At 40.7% G+C, this 21,047-nt stretch overlaps 3 protein-coding genes and 5 non-coding genes across 8 annotated transcripts in view; 6 read left to right on the top strand and 2 right to left on the bottom strand.

The window, feature by feature from the left end:
* Nucleotides 1-1,249: 1,249 nt before the first annotated feature.
* Nucleotides 1,250-5,984, bottom strand: LOC135484619 (denticleless protein homolog A-like). The gene is made up of 12 exons (XM_064766254.1): nucleotides 5,933-5,984; nucleotides 5,508-5,599; nucleotides 5,353-5,389; nucleotides 5,099-5,194; nucleotides 4,633-4,881; nucleotides 4,275-4,366; nucleotides 4,023-4,099; nucleotides 3,693-3,796; nucleotides 3,410-3,514; nucleotides 2,889-3,091; nucleotides 1,816-2,697; nucleotides 1,250-1,640 (listed from the first exon to the last, which is right to left on the bottom strand). Exons 1-12 carry the CDS (start codon nucleotides 5,982-5,984, stop codon nucleotides 1,581-1,583), a joined length of 2,049 nt encoding a protein of 682 aa, XP_064622324.1. The 3' UTR covers nucleotides 1,250-1,580.
* Nucleotides 5,985-6,294: 310 nt separating this feature from the next.
* On the top strand, nucleotides 6,295-13,201 carry LOC135485561 (T-complex protein 1 subunit delta-like). Its single transcript, XM_064767700.1, has 13 exons — nucleotides 6,295-6,531; nucleotides 7,011-7,063; nucleotides 7,433-7,522; nucleotides 7,670-7,921; nucleotides 8,105-8,226; nucleotides 8,550-8,682; nucleotides 8,926-9,065; nucleotides 9,377-9,473; nucleotides 9,657-9,764; nucleotides 9,968-10,098; nucleotides 11,181-11,415; nucleotides 11,629-11,742; nucleotides 12,518-13,201. The coding sequence occupies exons 1-13, from the start codon at nucleotides 6,432-6,434 to the stop codon at nucleotides 12,542-12,544; spliced, it is 1,602 nt and encodes a 533-aa protein (XP_064623770.1). The 5' UTR covers nucleotides 6,295-6,431; the 3' UTR covers nucleotides 12,545-13,201.
* LOC135485755 (small nucleolar RNA SNORA73 family) lies at nucleotides 10,174-10,414 on the top strand. Its single transcript, XR_010446628.1, has one exon. It is a non-coding gene; the product is annotated as a small nucleolar RNA SNORA73 family (small nucleolar RNA).
* LOC135485762 (small nucleolar RNA SNORA73 family) lies at nucleotides 10,510-10,751 on the top strand. Its single transcript, XR_010446635.1, has one exon. It is a non-coding gene; the product is annotated as a small nucleolar RNA SNORA73 family (small nucleolar RNA).
* On the top strand, nucleotides 10,847-11,088 carry LOC135485763 (small nucleolar RNA SNORA73 family). Its single transcript, XR_010446636.1, has one exon. It is a non-coding gene; the product is annotated as a small nucleolar RNA SNORA73 family (small nucleolar RNA).
* LOC135485760 (small nucleolar RNA SNORA73 family) lies at nucleotides 11,795-12,035 on the top strand. The gene has a single exon (XR_010446633.1). It is a non-coding gene; the product is annotated as a small nucleolar RNA SNORA73 family (small nucleolar RNA).
* Nucleotides 12,121-12,362, top strand: LOC135485761 (small nucleolar RNA SNORA73 family). The gene has a single exon (XR_010446634.1). It is a non-coding gene; the product is annotated as a small nucleolar RNA SNORA73 family (small nucleolar RNA).
* A 4,966-nt stretch (nucleotides 13,202-18,167) lies between the features above and the next one.
* The window catches only part of LOC135485567 (phytanoyl-CoA dioxygenase domain-containing protein 1-like), a 72,981-nt gene continuing 70,101 nt past the window's right edge, over nucleotides 18,168-21,047 (bottom strand). Inside the window, exon 9 of the mRNA XM_064767712.1 lies at nucleotides 18,168-18,178. The gene's annotated coding sequence lies outside the window, so the exon portion shown is untranslated. The remainder of the gene's footprint in view (nucleotides 18,179-21,047) is intronic.

Raw genomic sequence — 21,047 nt, 5'->3', positions numbered from 1 at the left:
CCTACTGTGCATCTACATGCACCAGGTTACAAAAGTGGCAGAAACTGCACTGATTGTCCAGAGGACACATAACATCTGCTACCACCTGAAAGAAGGCAAGGTCTGTGCCTCGCATGTGCTTGTGCAGGGAGATATTGATTAGTGTAACATGAACACTATCATTAAATTGATGCATGAATGTCACAATCACAGCAGCATAGGAACACTGTCACAACCATGCTGTTTCCAAGTCTGAGATAACCCTAGAGCCCTGAAAGCTTGAATTTTGTCCCCTAGCCTCAATGAAAACACAATGAAATCTTGAATAAACACAATGAAAGCTTGAATCGTGAAAGAAACTGGCTTCATCTGTGCATTCATGCCATGTATCATATGTAGTTTGCATCACTGGTAGTGTTCCTCTGCCGGATGTGACCATTGGAACCATTTTGACAAAGATTCTCCAGTCCCAAACAGTTTCCTCTTTGATTATCAATAACTGACCTTCACTATCACAACCATACCCTGGTACTGAGACTGCAACCACTGGCATGGCTGTCCCAGATTTCAATTTCACCGCTCTAACGTGACCCTCTATTTGAGTGTGTCCAATGGTGAATGTCACTAGCTAGTGTGGTTGTGACACTGTCTCAATCCAATAGAAGATATTTTTGGTGGTGTACACCTAACCCAACCAAAATTGGTTCCTCTGGGCACTACATGGCCCAATCTGATGGAAATGGTGCGGAATAGGAGGCAATGTTTCATTCAGAATTGAACAGATTTGAGGGGTCCTTAGTACTACCCTTATTGTATAAGGGCTATTCTTCAACAGGATCTCTCATTTAACCCTTTTGATTGCAATTGTCTCAAAATATGACTGTGACTTCATCTCAATGCAGAATGTGTCAGGTCACCACTTGCGGGACAATCCCTTGTTCTCACATTGTGAATGCAATTGTATCAAAATAGCAATTATTGACATCTCTTGCAGACTGTGAAAGGTCAGGACTTGGGTGGACACGATCCCTTGGAATTACTGAATGTGTAGGTGACAACGTCTCACACGAAACAGACAAAAGATTGGACCTTCTAATTGCACTAAATGCCCAACTCCTGAGATGGAGTGGACCTGTCATCAATCACATGGCGAAACGTGCCAATAGAAGCATCAAATCATGTTCCATGTCACGCCCAAAGCTCTTCCAGAAAATGATATGCGAAAAAAACAAATGTTTTAGACTTAGAGATCCTCATTTATTTCATAAAATGACTCTGTGTATCTATTATCAAATCATACATTTCTTAGTTTAAAAATTGAGATGCTGCAGCTTCGAGTATTCATGACTAAATACCATCATATCTCGTTAACTGCAATTCTTCATCACTCTTTGATAACGTCTCTTTTTGGCTCAAAGTATGGATATTCGGCAACATCTCCATGTATACCTTTCACCAAAAACTCATTTTGAATTGATAAGATTTTGCGTCTGCCCACAGTTCATGTTGCCATTGGCTTAGCCGTCTAACATGATAAAGTTGAGAAACAGGAAATGTCCACGGAACTAGACAAGACTGAAACATGTCTCGGTGGTCACACATCACTTTTTGCCTTTTGGTGAGAAGTAATCCAGAATACTCTTCTTATTGGCAGCTGGACTCTGAAAGAGAGAAACAGGATAAGTGATTAATAAGTTTGGATAAAAGAATCACTACAATCTCTCATAATCAGTAACGTAACACAAGAGCACAAGCAATGGAACCTAAATACACTTTTGACTTTTGGTATAAAGCCTTTTTTATCATTTAACCCACCATTTCGGACACATTTCTTACCTTCCCCAGTGCAGGTGATCCAGGGCGACTGCTAGGATTGGAAGAAGTACGAGACACACGTCTGCTCAATCTAGGTGAATCACTTCGTTTGGGTGTAACTCGACTCTTTTGCTGCTTGGAGAAAGTTTTCTTCCATTCACCAGGACTAACACTGTTTTCTTTTCCATTCGTACTTGGAGAAGCACAGGGGGCCCTGGGCTGGGGGTCGAGAATGTAGTTTGGGAGATTGCTAGTCGGTGAGGCAAAGGACGGATCGTTAAAGTTCAGTTTCACTTTGCGTACAGGGGTTTTACAATCCTTTTCTGTCCGCATAGAATTGTCTACAACAGGACTCAAGGCCTGTTTGTCACCCTCCTCTAATTTGCGCACTTTCCCTCGGTTTTGATCTGGGGAAGAACTCCCGGTATCCATATCGATAAGTTTCCGTTTGACACCTTTAGAGGGCACTGCACCTTTTGAACTTTCTGGAACAGGATGAACGAATTTCCTCGGAGAAATAAGCAATCTCCTTGGGGACGCAGGCACAAATTTTCTTGGTGATTTTGCAGACATTTTTGAGAAATTTTGTATCCAGTCTTTGATTGTGCTGGGTGATTTTCCAATGTTACTGAACTGTGGAAATGGGTGGATCACCAGTTTACCTGTAGCACCACTAGCACCAGATGATAAATCAGTAAGTTTGTTTGAAGTATTTCCACATTTTTCGAATGACTGTGTGTACTGCTTGATGTCCTTGTTTACATTTTCAGCACCATTCATTGATGTTCCGATATCCCGATGAGATCTTTCTGCTTTCCCAACAAGTTCATTTGGCTCTGGCTGTGTCTGCCGGCGATTCAAACGCCAGAATTTGATTGTGCTATCGTCTGATAATGTGCAGACCTGAAAGAGAAAGTCATAAAGTTTCAAATCCTTAAAATCCCTCACCTACACCTATTGTTGAAGTAACAGTCCACGAAAATGCACTTTTAGGAATACTTGCATAGGGGGGGGAACTCTTTAAGTTCAGGCCTCAACCCCCGAGTTTACACAGCTAAACGTTGCAGCAAATTGGTGCATATTGATAAGTTTACCTTGCCAAAGTCTGTTGGACACCATGCCACACTTGTCACCTCTCCAACGTGACCTTTCAAGAGGACAGGACTGGCCTGGGGTTCGTTGACATCCCAAATGTAAGCATGATAATCACTGGAGCCACTGATTAAGAACTTATCCTCAGGACTTAGTGCTGCCTTGACATAGAATGTTGAATTCTGATGACCTTTGTAACAGGCCTCTGCAAAGAAGAAAATTTATTACCAACTAGGAACATGAATACTTCTTATTGAGTCGGGAAACATTAGCCACAAACAACCAATGTATACATAAAAGAAATCATACATTACCATTACGTTTTAAAGTCAGAGTTTTAGCATGACGTGGCACCCTGCCTTTTCTTAGTTTTCTCTCATTGCCCAGCCTTTTTCCATCAGTGGCCAGTGTATTGTCTTTTGAAGCAGGGTGTTGCACACTGCTTTTTTTGTCTGTGTCCTTTTCTGCCCTCTCTTTCAGATTTCTACTAGGTAGTACATGCAGTAAACTACTTTTAGCTTACCTGGTTTAGGAGAGTAGTTCGCAGTGTTGAACTGATATATTGTGTCATCTGTACAGCTGGCAAAAAGCCTTGATTTTGACTCATCCAACACAAGACTTGAAAACCCTGAAGAGAAGTGAATACACAAGTAACGCATGGCACTCAGGTCCTTGCTGATTAGAGTAGTGTTTGATATGTTTCATTAAGACCATAGAGATTTTAGAAATGTTTGACTGTAAATCACCCTTACACAGTTGGGACACCAGAGTGGTTCTATTATGTACAACAATTGTGCTTCACTCACCATGCATCCTGATACTATTTCCTGCATATGGAAATGAGAATTTTGGCATTGGGTCAGTTTTGCTATTCCCCGCTAATTTTCTTATATCCCATACTTTGATTATTCTGTAAAGACAAAACATGGCTTCAACAACTGTATGCAACTAATTACATAACTGATGAAGGACATACATGTATTAAGTTAATGCTCCACTAGATGGTTGTCCATAGGCATACCCATTTCTTAAGAAGTAACTTCTCACTCAATGAAAAAATTCATGAAATCTAAGATCTACGAAAGATAGCCCTATTCAACTTTCGTTTAGAATTTTAACCTATTTTCAAAACTTACCCGTCTGTTGCCCCTGACGATATGAGATTATACTCATCCTGAAACAGGACAGCTGTGACACTCGGTAAACGTACACTCTGGAATGAAATCATAATTTCTGTGAATGGAGAGCCACGGCTTAAGAGGTGCCCTTAGTTGGTTATGGAGTCAAGACTCAAAATTACTCCCACACTCTGCCAGAAGACAGGGTCGCTAGGTCAATGAAATCAAGAAGTACCAAAATGTGGTGGCCCATAAGAAATGATGTCCTACCTCTCCAGTCTTTTTAGGAGCTCGCTTCTTTCTAGTTGAATTATTGATAGGGCCATGAGCACAGTTGATAGTACTTATAGGCGAGACACCCTCTGAAATTGAAACACTAGAAGATGACAAAAGGCTGCAAATATGAGGCAAGCTAACTGATGAAATATTACCTTAAAAAGTGTGAACTATATGGTAGCAGATTATAAACCCATGAAATTGAGCTGTCTTGACGGAACTCAGCTAAAGTTCTTGATTTGAAGTAACGTATTCTCAAAACTTGCTCTACATAAGTAAAAGACAGACTTAAAAGTATTTATCTTCAATCTTCAAATGGCAAGGATAGAGTAATTCACAAACAGAAACATACCCAAAGACCCACATCTGTTATCCCACAGCATTATCTTCCCATCTCTAGCACCAGAGGCAAAGGTGCACTTATCCTGTGGTCGGAACTCCACTGACTTGACACTACTTGTATGGCCCTTGAAAACTGATAGCTTCTCCTCTTGGAGGACATCCCACAGGACGCATGTCTGATCTCCAGATGCGGTCAGAAGCTTCTTGTCACCTTCCATCCACGCTATGTCAAAGATAGCATTCTGGTGGGCCAACCATTCTGAAAGAAGAGTTTATTTTTAACCTGTGAAATTGAAGTAAACGTTCCTTGCATTCTAAATGTGACTTTGTCCTGAGAAGGTCGATTTTGAAGAAACAGGATGAAGAGGTGTCATTTTCACAGTCCAGAAAAACAACATAAGGGGCAAGAAAAGAACTGAAGTGTGTCTTCCTGTCAAGATTTTGACCAAACAATGAAACCTGAAATGTCTACATACCTTTAAATAAAGCAGTCGGGTTAGCCTTGTTTGTATCATACAGAACAACACATCCATCTTCATCTGCTATGGCCAAGACATTACTGTGATCCTTCACTGAAACAGTAGACATGGCAGAACATTAGAGAGGATTGTATTATATACATTTGCTTCACTTCTCATCTTTCACTCCAAGTCAAAGCATCCAATTATTGTCTCAGCATCAGTTGGTACAATCTATACTTCTTACTTGAATAAAAGCAATATATAATTACCTTTGCAGAAAGAACAGGCAAATGGTGGGACTTCATTCTGAAATCAAATACGTAAAAGTCAAACTGAGCAGCAGTCAAATGGGCTGGAAAGCATCATAATATTAAGTTTAGCATTATCAATAAGCATGAGATTATTTATTTTACAATATAATTACCCCATTATCTTGGCCTTCAACTAAATGATCATCCCATCTTCGGCATTCAAAGTTCACAAGAAGAGAATGGACATTGATATCTTTCTTGCAACCTGAAGTGAAAAAAAAAGAAAAGCCTTCAATCGAATCAGTTCTGGATAAGTCCGATATCGGAAACGTTTCCGATATCGGACTTATCCAGAACTGAAATACAAACACTGAAAAGAATTTTATCATCACAGGGATTTGAGGCAAAAACTACTAACATTAGGATGATGGTATAGTAGGTTACTTCTGACAAAGAAATTATTTCTTGCACTTGGTCATCTGTGTCACACTTTACACTTGTAGCATGATAAACATGATAAAGGTAGTGTGTAAATATGGTGAGGTGACACTGGTGTACAAAATGCACTAAAAATTTTCATTAACCAATTTCAACCTACCAAATCTTCTATTATTGATGTTGATAACATAGTTATTTCTAGTGAAGTTCATTCTATATTTATCAATACATATACCGACGTATCGATAATTTGATTATATTGCTTTTGATTCAATTGTTTAAAGAAATAGGGAAAAAGTATCAAAACAATTATCTTGGGGAAGCCCTGTCACGTTGCACTTTCGCGCCAAGTGACGTCATTTTCATTTTCTATGAAATGTTTTAGGAAATTTTTATAGTTTGATATCCATCAGCGTAAATATGATAACAGACTACATTCTCAAAAATATAAATTTATTATAATTATTTCTCAATAATGTTATCTCTGTGTTTGTTTTACTCTCGTTGTGGCGAGAAGCCGGCAGACGCCATTTTACATTCTAGAACATTGTAGAACTCGTGGAGACGACGTAAATTGTATCGGATAACATCTCATTTGTTCATTAAAATTTGACAACTTAAACAATTCTATTATAAACTAGAATAACCAGCAATTCATAATGCCTGGACAGGTTGCCAAGAGGGCTGGTAAAAAGTCCGAATATCAAGATCGTGACAAGCCAAGTCAAATTCGCTACAGTAACATCACTGCTGCGAAAGGTAAACACTGCACGTTATATGCATTGCATTTTTCATAAAGAATGTAGATTTGGTAGACTGACTGCATTCCATGCAAAATCCTATAGTCCGGATAAGTTATCTCGCCCTATGCAAACTTGTCATTATGATCCCCAACATGATTATGATATGATATCCAAGAAAGAACTGAGTGAATAAGTCTGAGAGAGTTGCACCCGACGCTTGGACCGGACAGCTTGAGCTTTACCTTTGCTTTGAACTTGAAGCATCGAGTGGATTAGGGCCTATGATTTGCTTCGTATACTTTGTGAGACTGTGTTAGTTTGCACTCTGTTGAGCCATCTCGCTTTGTGCCTATCATCATTCCAGCAGAGGCCGCGTTATGGTGTGGTGATGTGGTTTTAAATAGTTTAGGCTTTGATTTGTAGTGATTTCCAATCAGCATTCCCTGGCTTTCACTTCCAACGTAACTGCTAAATTTTCTTTGTATAATATTCCAGCTGTTGCAGACGCCATCCGGACAAGTCTGGGTCCAAGGGGTATGGACAAAATGGTTAGTCTCAGATTCCGTGGAGCTTTCAAATTGTTAGAAATGACTTCTTTGTATTTATGATGATCAACACAGACCTGTTCTGCCAAATACGTGGAGATGATATGTTTTCTGAAATGCAATAAGAAGTCGGCTCAATATACCTAAGCATACCAAAGACGCACTTTAATTTGACAGCTTTTCAACCCTTTGATGCTTCCCTGGCTAAAGATGGAGCAATTGGTCGATAAACACAATAAAGATGTCCTTCTGTAGTGGGATGCAATCAGTGAGCAAAATGTCAGCATTTGAGTATAATATACTGTTTCACTGAACAGCTACAAGATATTCATGCCTACATGTTCTTTTGAAATGCTGTTATCATCTTTTCAGATCCAGGGCAGTTCAGGAGACGTTACAATCACAAATGATGGTGCCACCATTCTAAAGCAGATGCAGGTGCTTCATCCAGCTGCCAAGATGGTATGTTTTCGGTCCAGAATGGAATAGTGTTGCATGTATGTCATGTTCACCTCTTGAATTATAAAGCGAACAGTCATAATTCTTATGGCACAAATACCGGCATGTTTTATTGTTGATTACTGTACATGTAGATCTTCTTTCTTGCAGTTGGTTGAACTTTCCAAGGCCCAAGATATAGAAGCAGGCGATGGAACCACCTCTGTTGTAGTGATTGCTGGAAGCCTCCTTGATGCCAGCCAGAAATTACTCGCAAAGGGAATACATCCGACGACGATATCAGAATCTTTCCAAAATGCTGCAGCCAAGGCTTGTGAAATAATTGAGGAAAGTGCTGTCAAGTTAGAACTCAGTGACAGAGAAACACTCTTGAAAAGTGCTGCGACATCTCTCAATTCAAAGGTTAGTATATTTCATTTTCTTTGTGTACTGTGTCTGCAAATTCTGAGTAATCCATTCCAATGGCAACCCAGATTTAATCCTTGGAATATCATTGACATTTCTGGGAGGATATTCACATTGTCACTTCTGCAGTACATCTTCATTTCCTAAACTTTTCATTCTGTTATCAAAATATCTTTCCAGGTTGTCTCACAGTATTCAAGCATATTATCTCCCATCACAGTAGATGCTGTACTCAAGGTTATTGACCCAGCCACTGCCACTAACGTGGATCTCAATGATATCAGAGTAATTGAAAAATTAGGGTAAGGATATGAACAAGTTCATTTCGTAAATCATTTCCTTCTGAGATTTGAGTGCAGAGGCATTAGTGATGATTAACACAGACCTGTTCTGGAAAACTTTGGAGACAAATATTAAGATCTGAAATGCCACCTTAAGAAAGTTCTTTTAGGAATGATATCCAGCCCTGCCCCATCTGCTCCTTACCAATACTACTGTAGGAGTTACTTATTGGTGAGGTTAATCACACCCTATTATGATATATTTTACTGTCCTGACAGAGACTGTGTCTTTAAGCTAGATTTAGTTATTAGCTAGTTTCTAAACAACTATTTCTCTTCTTTAGGGGTACCGTAGAAGACACTGAACTAGTTGAAGGTGTTGTATTTAATCAGAAAACTGCCGGGTCTGGTCCTCATCGAGTGGAGAAAGCTAAGATAGGCCTTATCCAGTTCTGTTTGTCACCACCCAAGACTGATGTAAGTACTGCTGTTGATATGGTTCTATGCTTTGGGGGAACACTTTCAAGATTATGCTCTACATGTATAAGTAGTCTAATGACAGCGCTCCTAGCTGTTTACAGTTAGGAAAATTCTTTTCAAGAGATAGTCTTAGATTTTAATTGGCCGTTTTCTATGTTATAAGAACTTCGGCACGGGGTACTATTGCCAGTGTAAGGTATGAATTTTGAATATTTTATTCATGGGTATCTTTTCTTCCAGATGGAGAATGAAGTTGTTGTGTCTGATTATGTGCAAATGGACCGCGTCTTGAAGGAAGAACGACAATACATATTGAACCTTGTCAAACAAGTCAAGAAAGCTGGCTGCAATGTGCTACTCATTCAAAAGTCTATTCTGAGGTAAGCAAAAATTGTCTTCGCGAATTTACTGTGAATGCAAGTGGACTTATTGTTTGAAACAACTTGTAATGCAGTGGTGGATTAACTTTTGTCTGTAACTTGACTTGATTGATGTCTTCAGCACATCTTCAAGGTGAATAACATCAGAATTTCTTCTGCCATTAATGATGAACAACACAGACCTGTTCTGCCGAAACATATGGAGAATATTACCTACTTCTGAAATGTAGAAGAAATGTTTATGACAGATCCTGTCAGTATGTGTGAGTGATGTTTTGACATTTTCATAATTGGCTCGTAATCTTTTCAAGGGATGCCATCAACGACTTAGCCCTTCACTTCTTGAACAAAATGAAGATTATGGTCATAAAGGACATCGAAAGAGAGGACATTGACTTTCTGTGCAAGGTATGTTTATGATCTGTTGTTTACTGAAAAACCGCAAAAAGTTGAGGTGTGTTGCCTGAACAAAGACATGATGGAAGCTGAAAACAGAAGACTTGCAGAGTGTCTGGCTGACTGATTTAGACTTGTTGAAGAACTTGACTCATCGTTAATCAGTCCACCTAAATCGACTGCTTGGAATTTCAGAGTTTAGGATGCAAGCCCATCGCTAGTATAGACCACTTCACCCCAGAGATGTTAGGATCTGCAGAGTTGGTTGAAGAGGTTCAAGCTGGGGGTAGTAAGATTGTCAAGGTATGTACAGATGTAGTTATGTTCTTGGTCGTCGAGTAAGCCAGTGGTAAGTACAGTTTACGCAAGATACTCCTCAATAAAATATAGGTACTAGAACAAGGTTTCATTGTATCCTCGAAAGACTTGTTTGCTGCCGATTGCTGATGAACTTTGTTATGTCTTCAATGTTCCTCTTCATAAGATTCCTTCTTTTTTTGTTCCAGGCCACTGGTGTTATGAATCCTGGCAAGACTGTGTCTGTTCTTGTACGTGGTTCGAATAAATTGGTCCTTGCTGAAGCTGAACGGTCAATCCATGACGCTTTGTGTGTTATTAGGTGTCTTGTCAAAAAGAGGTGAGAAAATTCATACAATTCATCTGTGAGACCTGTGACCTATTGTCTATTCTAACAAATGAAATAATCACTTGCCCAATGTACTGACATCCATGTGTGTAAGGGCAATTCCTTGCATCATGTGGCTCTGTCATATGTGGCGTATGGGAGCTGAATGCTTTATTGCTTGAGGTGTATTCCCTTTCCACAACATTGGAGAGTAACCATGTCCCCTGTCCCTCTGGGATGGGTGAGGGCAGAGTCTTGTATATTCCATAACCTTCCCATAGTCACTATGTGACCATGATTGGGGAGATAAACCATGCAAGATACATTACTTTCTTTTATGTTTCTTTGTAACTGAATGGTTGTAGCTTCTTTGAAAATATTTCATAACTTTCATCGTCTTTCACTCACTAATTATAGGCCTACCTGATGTGTTGACGTCCACATGTGTTCGGGGTAACTCCTGACATCATGTGGCTCTGTCAGATGTGGCGTATGGGAGCTGAATGCTTTATTGCTTGAGGTGTATTCCCTTTCCACAACATTGGAGAGTAACCATGTCCCCTGTCCCTCTGGGATGGGTGAGGGCAGAGTCTTGTATATTCCATAACCTTCCCATAGTCACTATGTGACCATGATTGGGGAGATAAACCATGCAAGATACATTACTTTCTTTTATGTTTCTTTGTAACTGAATGGTTGTAGCTTCTTTGAAAATATTTCATGACTTTCATCGTCCTTCACTCACTAATTATAGGCCTACCTGATGTGTTGACGTCCACATGTGTTCGGGGTAACTCCTGACATCATGTGGCTCTGTCAGATGTGGCGTATGGGAGCTGAATGCTTTATTGCTTGAGGTGTATTCCCTTTCCACAACATTGGAGAGTAAACCTGTCCCCTGTCCCTCTGGGATGGGTGAGGGCAGAATCTTGTATATTCCATAACCTTCCCATAGTCACTATGTGGCTATGATTGGGGAGATAAACCATGCAAGACACAATCCAGCATCATCACCACTATTTCTTGTTCCTCAAAGCAGCTCTGTTTTAAAAAGCACAGATATGTTATCATATGTAAGTTTGTCTTCTTTTCAGGGCTCTGATTGCTGGAGGTGGTGCCCCAGAGATCGAACTCTCCCTACAGCTGATGAAGTATTCCAACACACTCGCAGGAATGGAACAGTACTGCTTCCGGGCATTTGCTGATGCCTTGGAGATTATTCCATTCACCCTAGCAGAGAATGCAGGGTTAAACCCCATCTCCACAGTTACTGAGCTCAGGAACAAACATGCAAAGGGAGAGAAAACTGCTGGTATTAATGTTAGAAAGGTACATGTAACTTATTGAAGACTTCTTATACTTATAGTTGCAGAGCTTATTGATTTATTCAAGAAGACAAAATTGCACGACTGAGGCTACATGTAAGTTATACTACAGGTCCTGTCAGAAATTGGGGGATTTAAAAAAACATATTCAATCCTACCTGTACAGAGGTTTGTTTGACAAAATGGGGAGCTTAGCATGTTTTGTGTTATATTTCAGGGCTGCATTACCAATATTCTGGAGGAGAATGTTGTTCAGCCTCTGCTGGTCTCAACCAGTGCCATCTCACTTGCTACTGAAACTGTCAGGAGTATCATGAAGATTGATGATATTGTAAGTAACGCATGTGCCTTTTAGAATTATATCCCAGTCTTGTAACCAAGGTCCAATGTGTTGACATCCATATGTGTGAGAGTAACTCCTCGCATCATATGGCTCTGTCAAATGTGGCGTATGGGAGCTGAATGCTTTTATGCTTGAGGTGTATTCCCTTTCCATAACATTGGAGAGTAACCATGTCCCCTGTCCCTCTGGGATGGGTGAGGGCAGAATCTTGTATATTCCATAACCTTCCCATAGTCACTATGTGACTATGATTGGGGAGATAAACCATGCAAGATACATAGCATTTTCATATTTCTTTGTTGTAACTAAATGGTTGTAGTTTCTTGAAGATATTTGATAACTTTCATCATCTTTCACTTATCATATCCAATGTATTGACATCCATATGTGTTCAGGGTAACTCCTGACAACATGTGGCTCTGTCAGATGTGGCATATGGGAGCTGAATGCTTTATTGCTTGAGGTGTATTCCCTTTCCACAACATTGGAGAGTAACCATGTCCCCTGTCCCTCTTGGATGGGTGAGGGCAGAATCTTGTATATTCCATAACCTTCCAATAGTCATTATGTGACTATGATTGGGGAGATAAACCATGCAAGATACAAACCAAAATCCATTGCAGTCAATTTGTTCAAGTGAATACAAACTCCTGCAAATCAGATGTAAAGTTCAACAGTCAAGTTCATCTCAGTAACATAATGTCTATCTATTCATCATATCTGTTCACCATATATTTTGACATCTTTCCCCTTCTCTCTTCAGGTCAATGTAGTTGGACGTCATCATTAGGGATGTTTGAAACATATCTATCAACTAATTTTGGAAAGCAATGGATTTCAAGCTCATCCACACTTTGTGATGGAATAATGTCGGTCTTGTGCTTCATCAGACATTTCTTTGTTGCTTTGGTCAGGATGCATGGACTTCTGCAGTATATGATAAATAGATGTCACTTTGTTGATTATTTGTTACATAACTAGGACAACTATGTTAACTTTATTGATATGTTATCATCACAAAAAAGCTGACAAAACTCGTTTTTAAAGTGGTATAAAACAACCAATTTGATTCGGACATTTTGTTTGGTACAAATATCCCCTTCTCTTGAACCCCCAATTTGTATGTCCAAACATCAAGTCAAACTTTCTGGATGACTGTGGAAAGCCGAACTTGTACCAGGTTGTCTCCAGTAAGCTGAGAGAGCTGGGTTGGGAACTTTTGTTTTGAATCGGGAGCAAATAAGATAAAATTGCTTGTCACCATGTCTGGTTCCTGGTAGTCTGTGACGAGGATGTGATATTTGAAAATATAGTTAAGGTGTGCTCTTAATTTACATACTTCGTGTAGCTTTTTGTAAGATTTTTTTGACAAATATAATGTATCTATTTCAGTTTAAAATATTGATGTAAATTCAGTGACAATAATAACCAACATCACTGAAACTGAGGTATCTTAGTTTTGTCCTTTTCATTCTGTATGAGGCTTTTGATGGTCCAACTGATGACATCAACTTGCTCAAGTGGCTCTTCATTAAAATGTCAGTTGCCAATGCAAGTTTAAAAATTTGGGCGTTGCAAGTCGGATCATCATTCTGTCATATGCTAGGTGTATTGTCTCTGACTACAGCCAAGCAAGCTGAGAAAACTTTGGCATTGCAAGAGGAATCATATTTCTGTTGTATGAAACAAGGTAACACGGTCAGTCCGCCTGATTTTCCCAACCCCATATGAAAGTGGTAACTTAAATTGCAAAGGATCAAAATGAGATGATGACAAATATTTGCAACAAAACTGGTTACCCTCCCTTAAGCTTCAATGCCCCCAAGATGAAAAATTAAAGCGTATATCTTCCATTACTGATACGGTTTTTAAGAGACTACTCATTTGAGGTTTATAAGGAAGCGAGCCCCCAGTATTTATCACAGTATTCACTGTCCTGATTGTAACATCTTGACCCTCAATGTAAAGACATTGCTCAGCTTCCAGACTCTGCGTGTCAATATGGATGGAGGTAATGGGCAGTTCAGTGTGGATTGTAACAGTAGAGGCATAACAGCTGGAGATATTGCACTTGTTAAATAGTGCCTGATACGGTGTGTTTTATCCAGGCTCCCTCTGTTTTGCATTGCTGCATTCTTCTGCAAGAGGGATCATCTGTAATAGTGGTTGTGTTGAGAAACTGGTAACAAATCAACTGAACTTTCCTTTCTGCTGACATACTGGTAGAATGGTGGCATACTATTAGTGTGGTGGGTCCAAAGATGGATTCTAATACATGTCTGCCTGAATACTGTGGTTGGGACATTAATTGTCTAAATTAATACAAACCAAACAGAGTACCGCCTTATTCGATCCATGGTCGATTACAGGGAGTTTATCTGAATAACCATTCATAATAACAAAATAACCTGGTCTCACTTAGCTGGTTGTGACTTTGTCTCATAGACTACCAGAAGACGCATTGCAGCAGACGACAGTTTCGTGTCGGGCGCAAATCAGTGTTCCGGAAATAACCGAGTGGCTCCGACTTGCTGGTGCCAATAGCGGGAAATTTTGAGTATCGACCACGTGGAAAACTGCGTCGTTTCGGAGCCATGCCAAATTGCCACGTCTCGTCGGTGTGTAAAATGTACATATTACAGAGGAAATCATGGGTTAATGTTTGTTTCTCCAGCGTTTGCAGGGCTGGAGAAGCGAACATTAACCCCTGATTTCCTCAGGATGCCCATTCGGGGTCGGATAAGCGAACATTAACCCCTGATTGCCTCCATCCGGCACCGGCGGTTTCAATATACATCGCCTGACGAAGGCGTGAAAAAAACTGAACCTCTCAGATGGATTTCCTCAGGATGCGATTCAAAAGACCGGCGCTGACCCGCCCCACTACAAAGCTCATTCCCTCGGCTGACTAGCGATTCTGTGAACTGACAAACGAAATTCGTATTCCAAGTCACGAGCTCGTTATAGCGCATGTCGATCTGCAAAGATACATATCGTATATCAATGTGGTATCATCGATTATATCACGAGATATTAATTCAAACTCTTATTCAATCTCGGAGATGAAGTCGGAGTATAGGAGCCCGGCATAGCCCGGAGGATAGGAGTCGGAAGGATGCGCAACCTCTCTATTCTAAAACCGTGAGAAATATCACGAAATGTGCGGGTATGTTTTCTTGTGCTTAATCGTTCCCGCGCGTCCAAAGCATGCTTTCGACTCGAGAGAATTCTAGAAGTCGGGTTAGGGAAAAGTTATTGTCTTTTTGAAATCAAATATATAAGGTGTAACCCGGGGTGCATCACTTCCAGCATCGGCGGGTTCAGAAACCAAATGATGATCTCTATCGTTGAAAATGAGATGGTCGTATCTGATAAATCAATTCTTATCTGAAGAGGCATGAGCCAAACTCACCTGCTGATATCTGTATTTTTGCCCGAGCCATGTGCACCTTTTATGTAACCGCACTGACTCTCCATGTTAATTGTATCTTAATTGTCTCGCCGTCATAATATCATGTACCATTTTCCAACAAATATAGTAAATAAATAAGTTCCCAGTGAGATTTGAATTAGTGTTTTCTTGTTTTCTCAAAAGTAGCTGAAATGAGGATAGATGGAGGACAGATGACCTCAAATATTGATAAAAGCAATAACTGTTTACACTAAGATCTTTTATACGGCTACCGTGACACAAACTATTGATTAAAGTGATGCCATTGTTACATGCACATGACATAGTTATCTGAATGGACAAATTGGGTAATTCTTTCTCTGATCGAGCATGCGCGTATAGAAAATGAACGATTGACTTAATCGTTTGAGCGGAGGAATGCGAGGTGAGGTAATCTTTGCTGGGGGTCAGCTCGTCTGTGCGCGCGTTGCGCTCATCATTCAGGTAAAAATAGCGCGCTCCGTGGAAGGCCCCATGCAAGAAGAAAATAGTCCTTCGGTTATTCGGTCTGCTGACGCGCGGATTACCTCGATTGACTGCGTCTTGTTGTATATCGATTATGCATGAAATCATCCTCTTAAAGTGGTCAGGTGATTTTTAATGCCCATACTTGCACCGCTATAAAGCCAAGCATTATTTCCTCAGCTGAGAGATGACAAAGTGTATTACTCTACTTTCACCGATCTAAGATTAAGAACGGACGGAGCAAAAAGCTTACGAATCGTTTGTGAAAGGCACCGACGAGTCACGTAGGGCCAGGCCAGTATTGAATATGTGTATAAAAGATATCAATACTCATTGGGTGGGCGGGGCCGGGTTGGGGGTTTCAAAGTCGAACTCTAACTTGCATCATTGTAGGAAGGGAAAACCAAACTATCTCTCAAAGTTAACCCTTCGAATCTGATTCCGTCTAAAATTTAGCAAGGTTCATCTCAATCTGGTCGAATTGCATTGGGTCTGGACCGCGGAATGCGATTTCCTGTAACAAAGCGAGTCATGATCATGATCACTCACATGCCTTTTGCATTGTTTAAATGTTAGTGAGCAGGACATCCCGCTCGCTATCAAGGACACATCGCTATAAGTATAAGGACACCTTCACCCAGTCCGTAAGGGTGTCCGTTGTAGTGTTTTGGTCCCAATTACAAAAATATGTCGTTTTTATTCACCTCAACGCTGTAATCAGGACACTGAGGAACATCGTCAGTCCAAGAGCTCCGCCTACCCCTCGTCAGGTGTGAAAATTATAAGGGGCCAACTCACAGTCATTACTGCTGTCCCGTCATCTTTTTACCAGACCAATGGGTGATTAGAAACGGATCGATAATCCTCAGAACTTGATGTTAACCTAGAGACAATGTTTTCATAACTACGCAATTTCTTCAACATATCGATATCAAGCTGCTGCTACTTCGGATCGGAATTCCATTCCAACTAGAGTTGACCATGAACACCAATGGATTGTACATACATGAGACATGCATATTTTGGTAAGGTTGGGTGGAATAGACTTTGGGTCATTAAAGGGCTGAGAAAGTACCCCTGTATTACGAACACGGCAACCCATCGCGGGCCTCAAATTAACCATTTCCTTGCCAAAGCTTTAATCCTGAAATACATGCACCTATCGTGTGCCCCATTAACCCTTAACGGCACGGATGAGTACACCCTATTGTGTTCCCCATTAACTCTTTCCTACCTGGATGGCTAAATGTCCATCGTGGTCCCCTTTAACCAGTTACTGTCAGTAGGCCTAGAACTCCGACAAGGTGCACCGACGTATACGGAATGGTTAAAAATTCTCTCTAGCTATGACGTATGTCACACCGGTATTCGTCACCACCATGTTTCACAATCAATCGATACTATAATTCCCGTCATATATATCAACTGAGCTTCATTTGGTCAGACACTTGGGTGATGTTGCATCATTGGGGAAAATATTTTCGTTTAGGCTATATACATGTACATGTATACTGGGTGTAAAAACCGTCATGATATCGATTTTTTTCCCCATTATATATGCGAATAACTGCTGACTATTAGGCCTAGCTCCAAAGATTAAAGATTCATATGACTTTTGATCAGACCTGAATAGAGTAATGTGTTGCTGAATTGACGTTAGTAGGTATTAGCGTTGACATCAGTAAACATTAATCCCAAACGCTCTCCCTCTAAAGCCCTGCGGTGTTAATGTCCACGGATCTTGTCACGGAAACTAACTACGGTAAACATGACGAAAGGGGGCATTACGAAAACATAATTCTATCTGCCCATTTTAAACGCAATTAACACATACAGCATGACCCCCCCCCCCCCCCCATTTGATTTATGGTCATTAGTCCTTCCTGAAGAAAAGGGATATCATTGGCCTAATATTTCAAACCCGATACTGATCTAAATTACGCTGGATCATACATGGGGAGCAAAATTCCCATACACCTTCTCTCAATTCTATGTTATGCTTCATTATTGATTTTACCTCAAAGCATTGGCGCATTTTCGCCTGCAAAATACTTTTGTTTAGATCCTGAACTAAAAAACATTGAAAAGAACCCCAAAATGAAGGCTAGGGACAATACCCGCTATATCAAGATTGATTTTTTATCGCTTTTGAGACAAAACATTTATCATTGATTGTGCGCTCTAATACCGTTTTTGAAAGTTGCATGATAGTTAGGTTCATTGAGAGCCCGATTGAGCAGTTGGCGTCAGCAGTAATATTGGCGCGTCCTGCTACTAGATAACGCTTAGTTTAGCTTACGCTGGCGTTTTTCTTTAACACCATTACCATGAAGGTATCACTAAATGGTTTCAGAAGGTTGCAATTGTCGATATCAGCTTCTTAAGATAATAGCAATCGTTAAAAACGAAATGAGTTTTGTTCTGTTTTATTCCATTTGGTACTCCTTTAGAAAGAAACGTGGTCCAGACAATGAGAGTGTTGTAACTTCTGACGAAACTTCGATGTCAGTTGATACAGTCCGTATATTCGACGAGCGCACTTTACCCATTCAAAATCACCCTATCCTGGGCAATCCAATTCGCGAGTCATCTCGTATTCCCACGCCGATCTACCGGCGTTGATCGTTTATTTGTACGTATGATTCGTGACGTTCACCGCCGGTAAGTCGCGGTTTGCGTATTCCTGAATTTCGAAGTGTGCGTTATGTCTCGGAAAACAGCTTTACTTAAAAGACGCGATACATTGTACATTCGGATCTGGTGATCTTACGTAACACAATAGTCGAAGTTCCGTCTGGTATGAAAAACTTTTCTTGTGCATGCTTGTGATTTCTTTTACGGCGATCTTTCGCTTTGAAGGATTTTGATTGTGAATGAAATTCACAGAAGGAGTATGTTAGCTACGCTGGCGTTTGACTCTAACGCAGAGTTCCTTACGCATTCAGACAGGTGTTGAATTCGTTGACCATTCGCCATTCGCGCCTTCGTCTTTTATTCGGGTTCTCAAAAAGGACGGACCAACGACCATAAAAGAAAACAGGCACCGTCGAGGGGAACTTGACGGGAGAGTGACTGAGGAGAGCCGGTGGACCACCGCGTAGTCTGCATGCTGACCATTTTTGGACGAAACCCTAATCTGATGCTCTATACCATGGCCGACGCGTGATCACAATCTGGACGCTGTAGCCGTTGGGTAGCGTTTGTTAGTGCGTTTTCGTCTTCACCTTCAGAATTTGACTCGGTGTAGCAGTCACAAATGTCCCCCTACAAAAGTGTCCGATCCTATTGTATTCTCAGTGACGCTTCTCCTGGACCTCTTCAGTCCGTGTTCACCGTCAGAATTTGACTCGGCGGTGTAGCAGTCACAAGTGTCCCTAGAAAAGTGTCCGGTCCTGTTGTATTCTGACACTTCTCCGGGACCTCTTCAGTCCGGGTTCATTCGCTAATTCTAAACAAGACCGAGTCAAATTTTGGGATAAAATTACGTATACGGGACAGACCCACCCAGCTTCAGAGCCGAGTCACCGGTATAGAAGTAGAAATGTGGAAATATACGAGAGTCCGGTCCTGTTTACACTCCGGATGTAGTGGACCGGCCTCGCCCCTCACACTTACAAGATCCAATTAGGATGACGCAATGGGCTGCCCCAGGAGTCTATTTGTATTTTGACGGGGGGGGGGGGGTATATAATTGTTCTAAAGATTATGGTCTATGGTCCCCGCGGGGTCCTAGTACAATTCAAACGTTTTACACCGGCCGTATTCACGGCGTGCCTCAAACCTATACTCACGGGGCAGTCCATTGCGTCATCCTAGTCGGTCCACCTCGTCCGGAGGGCACCAAAACCTCGACGCTAGAGAGTTGCACAGAAATATCTCATTCATATCGCACAAGTCATCGAGATTGTAAAATATATTCACCTTTGCACAAGACTATATCATGGAACTTGAAGATGGTCAATGAAAATTGTTTGCAATAAATTCCCGATTCCCTGCGCAGGCGAGGCAGGTCGACGTCCTTATTGAACAATCGATAATGCCACGTCAAAAAATCTAGTAGGCGCAAAATCCCATTCGCTCAAAATATGTTTTTGACCCCTCTGGGACGCCATGGAGTGAAGATTTTCAGCTAATTCTGAAAAGAAAAGTTTATTCGCACCATATAAGGCCAAGTTCCCCGTGAAGTTAGTCACGGACTAGTATTGTGTTCTGAACTAGAACCAGACCCAGAGAGCGAGCGTTAATTCGATTCTGATAAACGTCTCCATATTGATCTTATTCCACAGAAGTATGAAGACGAATGATGTATGTTGGGCGTGGCGCATTTTGGAACTGAGCCGAAGTCATTCAGGTGCCCGTTTAGGTAGGAGTCCGAGTGAAATGTTGAGTTTCGCATATGCTATCTACATGTATACACTGCAGTTTCGCCTTCATAGCGCTTTTCCAATCCTGGCCATGAGCGCTTCGGAACATCTCTGACACAGCAGCAGGCGGCTTTTTATTTCAAAAAAATTAAAACTATACCCGAGGTCGGTGGGATCCACAGGCAATAGTGCGCGCAGTGACTTTCTTCCGTGAATAAGGCTCGCCCGAAGACACGTCAAAATGTTTTTCAATTCTCCCATATAGTTTTTCCTTTTTTGTTTTAATGGATTTAGATTGTGATTGCAAGTACAGAAGAGATGTGAAGCAACTTTGGTGATGCAGAAACAGTGCCTGAAACTGATTCTGGTGATTATTGCCTACAGCAAGTAATACATTCTTGGTTAGATTATGTAACCAACGGGCCTTATTTTGAGGCTTTTGCGAAGGAACAGGAAAACTTTTTTGACAATATTTAGTGGCCGGGAATTGATTTTAAACAAATTGTGTTAGTACCCGTCACGAATGAATCGAATCAGAGGCATTATTTTTCCCTTATATGATATATTTTTTTCTTTTCTCAAAATATCTTGGGGACTCATCCGCTCAATATGGGTTTGACCCAAACATTTTTTATGAATGAGAACTATATCTTTTCTAATCGTATTCTGTGGTAAGAGACAGGTGTTATCTGGCTTCACGTCAATCACAGTTGCATAGCAACAAGCCTCTTGGCTAAAGGCGCATTAATTGAATGTTTTTTAAAAGTAAAATCATAGTACACAAAGAGGCCCAACATGGGGTGTCCTATAAACCCTAACGGCGCAGAGTGGGTTAGGAAAATTCTGGAAACTGATTGATACGAAAAAAACTTTTCAAAAGTGCGTATATGCAGATGCCTGGTCATGGATAAATGCATGAATGATTTGAGGGCCACTCGGAATTTAATGATGGCATTGACCTTTAACCTTTAATTTTGGAAATGACACCATTAATTAAAAAAAATCAAAACCTT

This window comes from Lineus longissimus, chromosome 3, assembly GCF_910592395.1.
Source record: "Lineus longissimus chromosome 3, tnLinLong1.2, whole genome shotgun sequence".
Taxonomy (NCBI): domain Eukaryota; kingdom Metazoa; phylum Nemertea; class Pilidiophora; order Heteronemertea; family Lineidae; genus Lineus; species Lineus longissimus.
This window is presented reverse-complemented; position numbering and strand designations above follow the sequence as displayed.

Coding starts and splice junctions, on each gene's coding strand:
- LOC135485561 (XM_064767700.1), top strand. CDS start 6,432: ATGCCTGGACAGGTTGCCAAGAGGGCTGGTAAAAAGTCCGAATATCAA. Junction 7,523..7,669: donor TTCATCCAGCTGCCAAGATG/GTATGTTTTCGG, acceptor TCTTTCTTGCAG/TTGGTTGAACTTTCCAAGGC. Junction 7,922..8,104: donor CGACATCTCTCAATTCAAAG/GTTAGTATATTT, acceptor ATATCTTTCCAG/GTTGTCTCACAGTATTCAAG.
- LOC135484619 (XM_064766254.1), bottom strand. CDS start 5,984: ATGAACTTCACTAGAAATAACTATGTTATCAACATCAATAATAGAAGA. Junction 5,195..5,352: donor TGCCTGTTCTTTCTGCAAAG/GTAATTATATAT, acceptor CTACTGTTTCAG/TGAAGGATCACAGTAATGTC. Junction 2,698..2,888: donor GTCCAACAGACTTTGGCAAG/GTAAACTTATCA, acceptor TTTCTCTTTCAG/GTCTGCACATTATCAGACGA.